This window comes from Notolepis coatsorum (genome assembly GCF_963971535.1).
Source record: "Notolepis coatsorum genome assembly, chromosome: 4".
Classification (NCBI taxonomy): domain Eukaryota; kingdom Metazoa; phylum Chordata; class Actinopteri; order Aulopiformes; family Paralepididae; genus Notolepis; species Notolepis coatsorum.
In genome coordinates this window covers 104,515,551-104,530,182 of record NC_140168.1, presented here as the reverse complement: position 1 = coordinate 104,530,182, position 14,632 = coordinate 104,515,551, and the positions used below count along the sequence as shown (strand labels likewise).

Genomic DNA, 14,632 nt, shown 5'->3' with positions numbered 1-14,632 from the left:
CCAGACTCACCACGACCAGACCTGGACTGGACCTGATCCACCAGACTAACCAGGACCAGACATGGACTGGACCTGATGGACTAGACTCACCACGACCAGACCTGGACTGGACCTGATCCACCAGACTCACCACGACCAGACCTGGACTGGACCTGATCCACCAGACTCACCACCACCAGACCTGGACTGGACCTGATCCACCAGACTCACCACGACCAGACCTGGATTGGACCTGATCCACCAGACTCACCACCACCAGACCTCGACTGGACCTGATCCACCAGACTCACCACCACCAGACCTGGACTGGACCTGATCCACCAGACTCACCACCACCAGACCTGGACTGCGCAGGAGAGGAGACTTCTGGTCTCTTTCTACTTGGACGGTATTTCCCAGGTTCAGGTAAGGGTTGAGTATCATACTGCAGTGTGGCGCCCGGAGGAAGACGAGATAGACGTGGAGCTGAGCGAGGAGGAAGAGGAAGATGAAGAGGAAGATGATGATGAAGAGGAAGATGAGGAGGAGGAGGAGGAGATAAACGTGGAGCTGAGCGAGGAGGACGATGAAGATGAGGAGGAAGATGAGGATGAAGAGGAAGATGAGGAGGAAGATGAGGATGAAGAGGAAGATGAGGAGGAAAATGAGGATGAAGATGAGGAGGAAGATGAAGAGGAGGAGGAGGAAGTGGAGGCGCAGGAAGATGAGGAGGAAGGGGAGGAGTTTTTTCCACCAGTGGCTATTTGGCGAGGAGTAGATAGAGAGAGTTCTGGTCTCTTTCTACTTGGACGGTATTTCCCAGGTTCAGGTAAAGGTTGAGTATCTTACTGCAGGGTGGCGCCCGGAGGAGGATGATGAGGAGGATGAGGAGGAAGATGTGGCGTTGGAGACTCCTACAATATCTTAACAATGTAGTACAATGGGGCGCCTGGGTGGCGCAGCGGGCAAGGCGCTCACCTCTAACACAGGAGATACTGGTATCGAGCCCAGCTCTCTGCGTTGCTTCCGGCTTGGCCGGCCGTCATACTAACACAACTGGCAGTGTTAGAGGGTGGGAAAGCCGGTGGGTGGATCCTGGTCGTTGTAAACAGCGACTCCTATAGTTCGGTCAGGGCGCCTGCTCAGCGAGGAAAGGATCTAAGGGAGGTAGTGTGATCCTTCCGCACGTTACACTCTCTCAGTGAGAGTCCGCACTGCCAGGTGAAAAGAAGCGGTGGGCTGGCTACACATGTGTCGGAGGAAGCATGTGATAGCCTCCACTCTCCCAGACCGACTGTAGGGGGTAGAGTGCGCAACGACCAGAAAGGGGATTGGGAATTGGCAACGACTAACATTGGGATGAAAAAAACACAGGATACAAAAGAAGCAGGGTACATAAAAACTAACATCAAAAACACACCTCTCAGTAAGCACCGGAAGAGGGGAAAAGGGGGAAACAAAAAAGACGACTACTAAACACTAACCAGCAACATGAACAGGAAACAAGGAACTGAAATACACAAGAACACATGACTAACGAGAAACACCTGGGATGATTACAACTGGAGACACCTGGGAGGCGAAACAGACCGACAAAGAACTACAAGAGAGATAAAATGAGATGATCCTTTATTAATCCCCTTGGGGAAATTCAGGTGTCAGAGCAGCATGGGGGGTAGGTACAGAGCTTCACAGTCCGATAATATAATAAGATACAATATAAAAAGTACAAGATACAAGATAGTACAAGGTAAGTAGGTATGCCTACAGCAGAATTACACAAGGGAATACAGTGTATATATACCCATACTATTTGTATACCTGGCTTAGACTGATTTTATATAAAGAAATATGAGCAAATAAATAAATATATGACTACTGAAGACACTATAGCGGTATGAACAGAATTAACACTATGGACAGTATAAACAGTATGCGTATATACATAGAATACGGCTAATATGATTGGTATGAGTGTAAAGGAGTACAAGACACAACACAACGAACTACACCTATGATGACAACCAACACCAGACACTGGGACAAAGCAAGCAGACTACAAACACTAGACAAAGAAGCTAATACAAGACAGTAACTCCAAACACTAACTAAACAGTGAACCTAATACAAGACAGTAACTACAAACACTAAACAGTGAACCTAATACAAGAAAGTAACTACAAACACTAACACTAAAGAGAGTAGCTCATACAAGACAGTCACTACAAACACTAACTAAACAGTGAACCTAATACAAGACAGTAACTACAAGTAAGTAAGTAACAAGGGTCTATGGTTCTTATATTTAAGAACCAGTTAAGCTACTCTGCGTTGTGTGTTGTCCGTTACTAATTCCCTTGTACTTAAAAAGGCCAGGAAATGGCCTTGTAACGACGGCGGAGCAGGAGAGTGAAATCAAGACGATGAGAGTTTGCTTATTCTCAGATGCAGCTTTATTTCAAAAGTGAAATAACAAAAGGCTTGAATTCAAAATGTGCAATGAAACAAAGATACCAATTGAGACTATGCCCTCAAGCTCTTTGTTTCAGACTAATAAAAAGGAAGTTACTAAAGGAATGGTCAATGTAGGCCTCGGTGGCCTGGTGACCACAAAGGAATCTGGTCTCTCGTCTGCTTCTTTGTTCCTGCTGCCGTCCTTCTGTGGGGCTCTGTGGGGCTCAAGAAAGCGTGTGTGTGTGTTTCGTTCCGTCTTGTTCTGCTTCTGCTCTCGCAAACTGCTAGTTTTAACGCTTTTACTCCTCCCCTTCTGACCATGCTAGTCTTACGTCAGATGGGAGGCCCTCTTAAGAAGAGAGAGAGATGCCGATTGGTTGAGACCCTAAAGCGGCCATTTTGAGGCTTGTCTAAAACCGGATACTACCTTATGAGGGCATATCTTTGCTTAGATGTACATAGACTGTTTCTTGATTAGAGAATTCTTTAGTTTAACGTTTAAATGTATCTGGCATTTAGATTTATCAAGTTATCAATCAAAAGTAATGCTTATTTTGCTTAAACATCTAAGTTAGTCTTTCTGCTAGAAAGTTAAACCTATTTTAAACCCTATATCTTGAATAATGGCCTGTTTAGTCTTAATTTGATCCGTTTAGTATTGTAACCAGATTGATTTCTATATATTTGAAGCTAGGGATACTTTGTAAAACTGAATATCTGTTTTTACTAACTGATTTAGACTTATCACCAAATTAGTGTATTCTTATTAATTTGCCAAACAGGAGAGGCCGGTGCTACCTGACACCTCCTTTGAAGCTCGGTGTGACTATCTATACACCCCCCAAACTGGGTGACCGTCCTGCGTTTCTATAGCCAGCTGCCGCTTGTAAAGTATAACAACGGGGCGTCTGCTGCCAGCTTCTATTCAGCGTCCTGTTTTGGTAAACAGTTCTTTTGTTCTAATTTCAATAGCTGGCCGATCACCCTGATCCTGTCTTGGGGGTTGCAGAGGGGAGAGCAAATAGTGCCTACTATAGTCAGTCACTGTACTTGTGGTATTCTAAAATGGTGTGTGTACTGGTCCCACCATTTTAGCATCGTCCCGTAGCGGTACCTGCTCCAAGGGAAATACATTATGCGTTTGAGCTTGTGAAAATCTACTACACTACAAACACTAACTAAACAGTGAACCTAATACAAGACAGTAACTCCAAACACTAACTTAACAGTGAACCTAATACAAGACAGTAACTACAAACACTAACTAAACAGTGAACCTAATACAAGACAGTAATACAAACACTAACTAAACAGAGAACCTAAGAGGGCTTTCTCACTGCCATTCGGGGTTGAATCAGCTCCGCTCCGTCCTCCTGTGCGAACTCCCCCCTCCCTCTCCCCCCTCTGGTTTGTGTACACACTGCAGTCTTGGTGCGCTCCGGGTTTTGTTTACGGTTTGCGTTTTGAGCCTGTAAGCTTGCCATAGGCGATGATGTCACGCTCGAACGTCAACACAGGAAAAGTTTAACACACGGTGGTGGAAACTGGATGCTGATATAAAGAAACAAATAACCAATAAATATGAAGTTATATTTGAACCTCTGTTGTCAAGTCTTGTCAATATAACCCACCCCCTTTTCTCACGAATGGAACTGGTGTTGTGGAGTCCGCTTTGATGTCCAGGGTTAGCGGCTAACGCTAAGCTAATGCTAGTTAGCTAACGCTAGTTAGCTTAGCCTATTTATTACTAGTTAGCAGCTAACATTGCTCGCGTCAATTATATTGCATGTCATTGATCTACCGGTCGATCACGGCCGACTGGTTGGGCACCACTGGTCTATAGAAAATAAATGCATTCGAACAAGAAACCAATGTATAGACATAGCAATGGCAAAAAAAATTGCCAGGCCTAATGCGAGCCAGGGAAGTCTTGTGCTTGTAACGTGGTTTCATGTTTTCATCCACTGAGCCGTGATGCTCAACATGCTTGTTTGGTTGAGGTCTGAACTCGCCAAATTGCCCATACATATCGTTTTGTGGGTATTGTCCAGTTGATGCTGTATGTTCAAGCAAGCATGAATGTTGTGTGTGTCAGCAAGATGATACAGAAGGCTCTTCCATGTTTTGGTACAAGCTCGTACACCACGCCCCCCGCTCCCACTGGCGCACAACCGGAACCACCTGTTTCAGCGGTCCAGGTTTGGAGCGAATCAACGTCCCCGGGGACGGGGGGGAGCGTTCTCAGTAGGACGACCACACCCTATTTTGGTGCGATCGGGCTGTGATTCGACCCCGAATGGTTAGTGAGAAAGCCCCCTAAGAGTCCTTGAATCTCTCCACAGCTCTGCTCTGTCTCAGAATCCAGAGTGCTTGAATCTCTCCACAGCTCTGCTCTGTCTCAGACTCCAGAGTGCTTGAATCTCTCCACACCTCTGTAGTGTCTCAGACTCCAGAGTCCTTGAATCTCTCCACACCTCTGTAGTGTCTCAGACTCCAGAGTGCTTGAATCTCTCCACACCTCTGTAGTGTCTCAGACTCCAGAGTCCTTGAATCTCTCCACACCTCTGTAGTGTCTCAGACTCCAGAGTCCTTGAATCTCTCCACACCTCTGTAGTGTCTCAGACTCCAGAGAGCTTGAATCTCTCCACATCCCAGTCGACTGAACCGGAGATCGTCCTAGCATCGGTCATTTCAACACACACACACACACACACACACACACACACACACACACACACACACACACACACACACACACCCGTGCGCACGCGCACACACACACACACACAGCTAACCTAGGACTTCTCAAACTGAGGGGTTCAGGTAAATGTGGAAAGAGAGACATTTCTTGTTTACCGAACGATACAGCAAATGATGAGTGTAGTATTTTGGTTTGCAAAAAAAGTATGCAGTCCTCAAAAACGAAAACTAAAATGGCCAATTTTGGGGTGCAGGTTAAGAGGTTAAGCGCTCTTTCGGTTCAACCAGAGTGCCTGTCTATTCAGGGAATAATAGCAGTGCTACTCTGAGATCCAATGCAGCCGTTGTAAAGCGCTCTTATCGCTCCAGCGATATGGTGCGCAGGGCTTTCCACCCTCCCCCTCATGCTGTTGAGGTGGACAAGAGCCTTCACCTGTTGTGTCCTATTTGTGCACCTTTAGATTTTTCTTAGGCGCTCACAGGACCTCATGGCTACCAGTCAATTGTTGGTTTGTCACGGTGGCCCTAACAAGGGTAAAGCGCTGTCAAAACAACGGCTGTCACATTTGTTGTGCGAGTGCATCGCCCTTTCTTTGTTATACCTTGGCTGGACAGGTCCCCCCCCCCACAGGGATCAGAGCGCACTCTACTCGTGGAGTGGTGGCTTCTTTTGCCCTGCTCAGAGGGTCTTCTCCTGCCCTGCTCAGAGGGTCTTCTCCTGCCCTACTCAGAGGGTCTTCTTCTGCCCTGCTCAGAGAGTCTTCTCCTGCCTTGCTCAGAGGGGCTTCATCTGCCCTGCTCAGAGGGTCTTCTCCTGCCCTGCTCAGAGGGGCTTCTTCTGCCCTGCTCAGAGAGGTGAGGTCACTACACCTGGTTATATACTAGAGAGGTGAGGTCACTACACCTGGTTATATACTAGAGAGGTGAGGTCACTACACCTGGTTATATACTAGAGAGGTGAGGTCACTACACCTCGTTATATACTAGAGAGGTGAGGTCACTACACCTGGTTATATACTAGAGAGGTGAGGTCACTACATCTGGTTATATACTAGAGAGATGAGGTCACTACACCTGGTTATATACTAGAGAGGTGTGGTCACTACACCTGGTTATATACTAGAGAGTTGAGGTCACTACACCTGGTTATATGCTAGAGAGGTGAGGTCACTACACCTGGTTATATACTAGAGAGGTGAGGTCACTACACCTGGTTATATACTAGAGAGGTGAGGTCACTTCACCTGGTTATATACTAGAGAGGTGAGGTCACTACACCTGGTTATATACTAGAGAGGTGAGGTCACTTCACCTGGTTATATACTAGAGAGGTGAGATCACTACACCTGGTTATATACTAGAGAGGTGAGGTCACTACACCTGGTTATATACTACAGAGGTGAGGTCCCTACACCTGGTTATATACTAGAGAGGTGAGGTCACTACACCTGGTTATATACTAGAGAGGTGAGGTCACTACACCTGGTTATATACTAGAGAGGTGAAGTCACTACACCTGGTTATATACTAGAGAGGTGAGGTCACTACACCTGGTTATATACTAGAGAGGTGTGGTCACTACACCTGGTTATATACTAGAGAGGTGAGGTCACTTCACCTGGTTATATACTAGAGAGGTGAGGTCACTACATCTGTTTATATACTAGAGAGGTGAGGTCACTACTGCCCTGTCAAGGCTAACCGCAGTAACTTGAAAAAAGTCAAAATTTAGTTATGAGTGAAATTTACCTTGTCAATAAATGTTTTATCTTGTGACCAAGTTTCAGATGTTAATGTCGCTCAGTTTTGGAGATATGGGGTTTTAAAAAATGCAGTAACTACAAAATCACACTCAAAACCCAGCCAGACCGCAGTAACTTCCAAACAGTGAAAAATGGCTTTAAAGTGTTTTGACTTGCCATCCAAAATGTGTTATAGGTAGATAGATGATAGTACCCAGATTTAACATGTATTAATGAATTAATCTTTAGGCATACAAAAATATGACATAATTATTTTAATTAACCCCAAAAAAGCAGATACTGCACTCTGCTGCACGATTTCCTTAAATAATTATACAGGTAATGTACAGGCAAAGTGCAGTAACTTCAAATACAATGTTGTTTTCCCTCCAGCTTTCATAACTTAACCTAGCCATTTTGAAAATGAAATGTAATACCTGAATATTTTGGAATGATGATGATTCAAATAAAATGGCTAGGTTAAGTTATGAAAGCTGGAGGGAAAACAACATTGTATTTGAAGTTACTGCACTTTGCCTGTACATTACCTGTATAATTATTTAAGGAAATCGTGCAGCAGAGTGCAGTATCTGCTTTTTTGGGGTACATCTGTTTATATACTAGAGAGGTGAGGTCACTACTGCCCTGTCAAGGCTAACCGCAGTAACTTGAAAAAAGTCAAAATTTAGTTATGAGTGAAATTTACCTTGTCAATAAATGTTTTATCTTGTGACCAAGTTTCAGATGTTAATGTCGCTCAGTTTTGGAGATATGGGGTTTTAAAAAATGCAGTAACTACAAAATCACACTCAAAACCCAGCCAGACCGCAGTAACTTCCAAACAGTGAAAAATGGCTTTAAAGTGTTTTGACTTGCCATCCAAAATGTGTTATAGGTAGATAGATGATAGTACCCAGATTTAACATGTATTAATGAATTAATCTTTAGGCATACAAAAATATGACATAATTATTTTAATTAACCCCAAAAAAGCAGATACTGCACTCTGCTGCACGATTTCCTTAAATAATTATACAGGTAATGTACAGGCAAAGTGCAGTAACTTCAAATACAATGTTGTTTTCCCTCCAGCTTTCATAACTTAACCTAGCCATTTTGAAAATGAAATGTAATACCTGAATATTTTGGAATGATGATGATTCAAATAAAATGGCTAGGTTAAGTTATGAAAGCTGGAGGGAAAACAACATTGTATTTGAAGTTACTGCACTTTGCCTGTACATTACCTGTATAATTATTTAAGGAAATCGTGCAGCAGAGTGCAGTATCTGCTTTTTTGGGGTTAATTAAAATAACTACGTCATATTTTTGTATGCCTAAAGATTACTTCATTAATACATGTTAAATCTGGGTACTATCATCTATCTACCTATAACACATTTTGGATGGCAAGTCAAAAAACTTTAAAGCCATTTTTCTCAGTTTCACTGTTTGGAAGTTACTGCGGTCTGCCTTGACAGGGCAGACTACACCTGGTTATATACTAGAGAGGTGAGGTCACTACACCTGGTTATATACTAGAGAGGTGACTACACCTTGTTATATACTAGAGAGGTGAGGTCACTACACCTGGTTATATACTAGAGAGGTGAGGTCACTACACCTTGTTATATACTAGAGAGGTGAGGTCACTTCACCTGGTTATATACTAGAGAGGTGAGGTCACTACACCTGGTTATATACTAGATAGGTGAGGTGACTACACCTGGTTATATACTAGAGAGGTGAGGTCACTACACCTGGTTATATACTAGAGAGGTGAGGTCACTACACCTGGTTATATACTAGAGAGGTGAGGTCACTTCACCTGGTTATATACTAGAGAGGTGAGGTCACTACACCTGGTTATATACTAGAGAGGTGAGGTGACTACACCTGGTTATATACTAGAGAGGTGAGGTCACTACACCTGGTTATATACTAGAGAGGTGAGGTCACTACACCTGGTTATATACTAGAGAGGTGAGGTCACTACACCTGGTTATATACTAGAGAGGTGAGGTCACTACACCTGGTTATATACTAGAGAGGTGAGGTCACTACACCTGGTTATATACTAGAGAGGTGAGGTCACTACACCTGGTTATATACTAGAGAGGTGAGGTCACTTCACCTGGTTATATACTAGAGAGGTGAGGTCACTACACCTGGTTATATACTAGAGAGGTGAGGTGACTACACCTGGTTATATACTAGAGAGGTGAGGTCACTACACCTGGTTATATACTAGAGAGGTGAGGTCACTACACCTGGTTATATACTAGAGAGGTGAGGTCACTACACCTGGTTATATACTAGAGAGGTGAGGTCACTACACCTGGTTATATACTAGAGAGGTGAGGTCACTACACCTGGTTATATACTAGAGAGGTGAGGTCACTACACCTGGTTATATACTATAGAGGTGAGGTCACTACACCTGGTTATATACTAGAGAGGTGAGGTCACTACACCTGGTTATATACTAGAGAGGTGAGGTCACTACACCTTGTTATATACTAGAGAGGTGAGGTCACTACACCTGGTTATATACTAGAGAGGTGAGGTCACTACACCTGGTTATATACTAGAGAGGTGAGGTCACTTCACCTGGTTATATACTAGAGAGGTGAGGTCACTTCACCTGGTTATATACTAGAGAGGTGAGGTCACTACACCTGGTTATATACTAGAGAGGTGAGGTCCCTACACCTGGTTATATACTAGAGAGGTGAGGTCACTACACCTGGTTATATACTAGAGAGGTGAGGTCACTACACCTGGTTATATACTAGAGAGGTACTAGAGAGGTGAGGTCACTACACCTGGTTATATACTAGAGAGGTGAGGTCACTTCACCTGGTTATATACTAGAGAGGTGAGGTCACTTCACCTGGTTATATACTAGAGAGGTGAGGTCACTACACCTGGTTATATACTAGAGAGGTGAGGTCCCTACACCTGGTTATATACTAGAGAGGTGAGGTCACTACACCTGGTTATATACTAGAGAGGTGAGGTCACTACACCTGGTTATATACTAGAGAGGTGAGGTCACTTCACCTGGTTATATACTAGAGAGGTGGGCGTGGTCACTACACCTGGTTATATACTAGCGAGGTTAGGTCCCTACACCTGGTTATATACTAGAGAGGTGAGGTCACTACACCTGGTTATATACTAGAGAGGTGAGGTCACTTCACCTGGTTATATACTAGAGAGGTGAGGTCACTACACCTGGTTATATACTAGAGAGGTGAGGTCACTACACCTGGTTATATACTAGAGAGGTGAGGTCACTACACCTGGTTATATACTAGAGAGGTGAGGTCACTACACCTGGTTATATACTAGAGAGGTGAGGTCACTACACCTGGTTATATACTAGAGAGGTGAGGTCACTACACCTTGTTATATACTAGAGAGGTGAGGTCACTACACCTGGTTATATACTAGAGAGGTGAGGTCACTACACCTGGTTATATACTAGAGAGGTGAGGTCACTTCACCTGGTTATATACTAGAGAAGTGAGGTCACTTCACCTGGTTATATACTAGAGAGGTGAGGTCACTACACCTGGTTATATACTAGAGAGGTGAGGTCCCTACACCTGGTTATATACTAGAGAGGTGAGGTCACTACACCTGGTTATATACTAGAGAGTTGAGGTCACTACACCTGGTTATATACTAGAGAGGTACTAGAGAGGTGAGGTCACTACACCTGGTTATATACTAGAGAGGTGAGGTCACTTCACCTGGTTATATACTAGAGAGGTGAGGTCACTTCACCTGGTTATATACTAGAGAGGTGAGGTCACTACACCTGGTTATATACTAGAGAGGTGAGGTCCCTACACCTGGTTATATACTAGAGAGGTGAGGTCACTACACCTGGTTATATACTAGAGAGGTGAGGTCACTACACCTGGTTATATACTAGAGAGGTGAGGTCACTTCACCTGGTTATATACTAGAGAGGTGGGCGTGGTCACTACACCTGGTTATATACTAGAGAGGTGAGGTCCCTACACCTGGTTATATACTAGAGAGGTGAGGTCACTACACCTGGTTATATACTAGAGAGGTGAGGTCACTTCACCTGGTTATATACTAGAGAGGTGAGGTCACTACACCTGGTTATATACTAGAGAGGTGAGGTCACTACACCTGGTTATATACTAGAGAGGTGAGGTCACTTCACCTGGTTATATACTAGAGAGGTGGGCGTGGCCACTTCACCTGCACAGTATATTTCGCAGAGTAAATTTTACTCAAATTGAGTAAATTTTACTCAAATTGAGTAAATTTTACTCAAATTTTGAGTAAAATGTACTCAGTTTGAGTAAAATTTACCTTGCGAAATGTACTGTGTGGTTATATACTAGAGAGGTGGGCGTGACCACTTCACCTTGTTATATACTAGAGAGTTGGGCGTGGCTAGGTGAATGGTAGGTGCATGAAAAGTTCTTTCAACGAACACCCACAGGCGCGAGCATAGTCCAATAGGCGAAGCGAAGCAAGACGCTTTGCCAGAAATGACATAACTAGGATTATAACCTTTGATATACAGGTGATAAACATCAGTGTTTCTACACTCCTCATCGACCGACACCCGCCTGCTCCAGATAAAACCCACAGCTCGTACTGAAGGAGTAGGACTAGCTTTAGACAAACACAGGAAGGACTAGTGTAGAGGAGCCAAAGCTATATATTTAGGTTATAATATTATATATGAATGTTTATATGTTTATTTTTATATCCTTACATTGAAACGACATTAGGAATGTTGATTGGATTTAGATAAAGTCATTGAACCGTCTTATTTGTCATAATAGAACATTCTAGAACATTGGTGATGATTCATAGCCGAACGTTCTAGAACATTGGTGATGTCATCGTATGATGTCATGACCGAACCTTCTAGAACGTTTGTGTATCTACTGTATATATATTCAGCAATTCTCTCTGCCAGGTCAGTGTGCAACTTGAAACCGTGCTGAGCAGTACTGACCCCATAGACTAAACAGCATAGATTTTCTGCTTTCCAGTGTGGAGGAATTTTCATGTGTCGAGTCGATTTGGAGACTGGGAAAATACAGTTTTCTTACTTTGTAGTAGTAACATGAATATTTAGGAAAATAGCTTTGGGACCGCTTCTTTTTTTGTATTTTATTTTTTTATAATTTTTTAAACAAACACATAAACAAACATGACAACACACGATAAGATATACAAGCATTAGTTGACAGTGCACATCCAATGTAATCACATTTTAGTTAATTGTCTTATATAGGATATACCCTTAATACCTGTTATCTAAAAACCTACACACATATGCTCTAGCTCGTACCCCCCCCCTCCCGGACCCCCCATTGGATAATCCTAACCAGACATTACCATTATATGCTAGCTTTTATTTTCTCCACCACTTCTAACCACAATGTCATTTTGGATTCATTGAGACCCAAAATTCTTGCTGTAGATATTTCTTGATAGATCACATCGAGATATGTAATAATCCAGACCTTTCGGCAAATTTTTTCCGGTTGGAACCATCGTGATGCTATCAGCTTTTTAGCCACTGTGATACCCGAAAAAAACAATCTCTTTAGCTGTGGATGTACTGCACACTCAAAAACATCATTCAGCAGTAATACAGAGGGGTGTACAGGTATATTCCAAGTTAAGAGATTTGATAATTGCTGGGTCACCTCTTTCCAGAATATCTTAACTGGTGGGCAGTCCCAGTACATGTGCATAAATGTCCCCTCGTCCCCATTTGTACATAAGGAGCATTTGGAGTCTTGTATAAGACCTTTGGGACCGCTTCTGTAAAGAAAGACTTTGCTGTGGACGAGAAATAAACCATTTGGATATCTTTGTTTTACACTGGAGCGGCTGTGGACATTATTTGTCTTTATCAACGAACGTACTACTCACGAGTAAGCAACTTTAACCAGTAGAGTGGAACATCGGCCCTCATAACTAGTGATCAAACAGTGACTTCAACCAGCTGCTGACTGAATCTAAGTAAGTTTATAACAAAAGTTAAAGTAAACTTCAGGGAGCTTTCCAGAGGAGGGAGTGTTACTGAGAGACAAAATGGCTTCGTCTCATTGTGAAGAGAATGTGTCTTGTTCCGTGTGCCATGACATCTACACAGATCCTGTCCTCTTGTTGTGTAGCCACAGCTTCTGTAAAGCCTGTCTGCAACAATACTGGAGAGACAGAGAAGACAAGAACTGTCCACTTTGTAGGGAAGTCTCTTCAATGTTAGATCCTCCTCGTAACTTGGCTTTGAAGAACCTGTGTGAGGCCTTCAAGGAGAGACCAGCAGGTTCTGAGGTGCTCTGCAGTCTGCACGATGAGAAACTCAAGCTCTTCTGTCTAGATGACCTCCAGCCCATCTGTCTGGTGTGTCAGTCCTCCAGCAAACACAAGGGCCACAACTGCTGTCCCATAGAGGAAGCTTTGGAGGATCACAAGGTAAACATCATTATTATATTAATTTATTCAATCTTTAATTATACTCAATAAATACACAGAGTAAACATTGTTGTCACGTTGTTAATGAATACAGAAACATTAGACAATCAGAACAATTACATGGGATTAGATTCAGACACTGATGTTGGAGTTGATTTATTTTTGTCCACAACGTAGGTGAGAGTCAATGTCAGTGTGGGAGTCAATGTCAGCGTGGGAGTCAATGTCAGCGTGGGAGTCAATGTCAGCGTGGGTGTCAATGTCAGTGTGGGAGTCAATGTCAGTGTGGGAGTCCATGTCAGTGTGGGAGTCAATGTCAGTGTGGGAGTCAATGTCAGCGTGGGAGTCAATGTCAGCGTGGGAGTCAATGTCAGCATGGGAGTCAATGTCAGCATGGGAGTCAATGTCAGCATGAGAGTCAATGTCAGTGTGGGAGTCAATGTCAGTGTGGGGGTCAATGTCAGTATGGGAGTCAATGTCAGTGGGAGTCAATGTCAGCGTGGGAGTCAATGTCAGTGTGGGAGTCAATGTCAGTGTGGGAGTCAATGTCAGCGTGGGAGTCAATGTCAGCGTGGGAGTCAGCGTGGGAGTCAATGTCAGTGTGGGAGTCAATGTCAGTGGGAGTCAATGTCAGCGTGGGAGTCCATGTCAGCGTGGGAGTCCAGGGTGGCCTGGGTGGCAAACGTACTTCAGAGACTTGCATCTTTCAAGTGAAATACATCATGAATGAATGAATTCCATTGCAGAAGCAGCTCCAGGCTCCACTGAAGAACTTACGCAACAAGCTACAGGCCTTTAAAAAAATCAAACGAACATGCGTCCACACAGCAGAACACATAAAGGTACAAATATTCTGTATTAATGATAAATGATTTACTGTAAGGTTGTAGCTGCACTCAACCTGCACACAGTAAAAATCAGTGACCTATTGTACATTTGTAGTCCATTGTGGGAGAGACATGATTTTTAACCCCTCTACTGTATATTTCATTATAACACTACCTTATGCATACTGCACCTTATGTGACACTGAATACTGTATAGTTAGTTAGATAGTAAATTATATTGACTTATTTCCTTAAACGTATTTGTTTACACTGCTTGTGTTGTTTTTACTACCTATACCCCCCCCCCCCCCCAGGGGCGTAGTTATGGGGGGGGGGAGACACAGGGGACACATGTCCCCTACATGTTTTCAGAAGGCAGTTATTGTCCCCTGCACTTTTTTACCGTCCAAAACAATGTTACACGATAATAAACGGAGACGC

The 14,632-nt window shown here is 43.5% G+C and overlaps 1 protein-coding gene across 1 annotated transcript in view; it reads left to right on the top strand.

Moving 5' to 3' along the window:
• Window positions 1-13,148: 13,148 nt before the first annotated feature.
• Window positions 13,149-14,632, top strand: part of LOC311226636 (zinc-binding protein A33-like) — a gene marked incomplete at both ends in the record, with an annotated part of 4,814 nt that continues 3,330 nt past the window's right edge. The window contains one exon of the mRNA XM_084312053.1: window positions 13,149-13,364. Coding sequence (XP_084168179.1) covers window positions 13,149-13,364 — 216 coding nt within the window. The remainder of the gene's footprint in view (window positions 13,365-14,632) is intronic.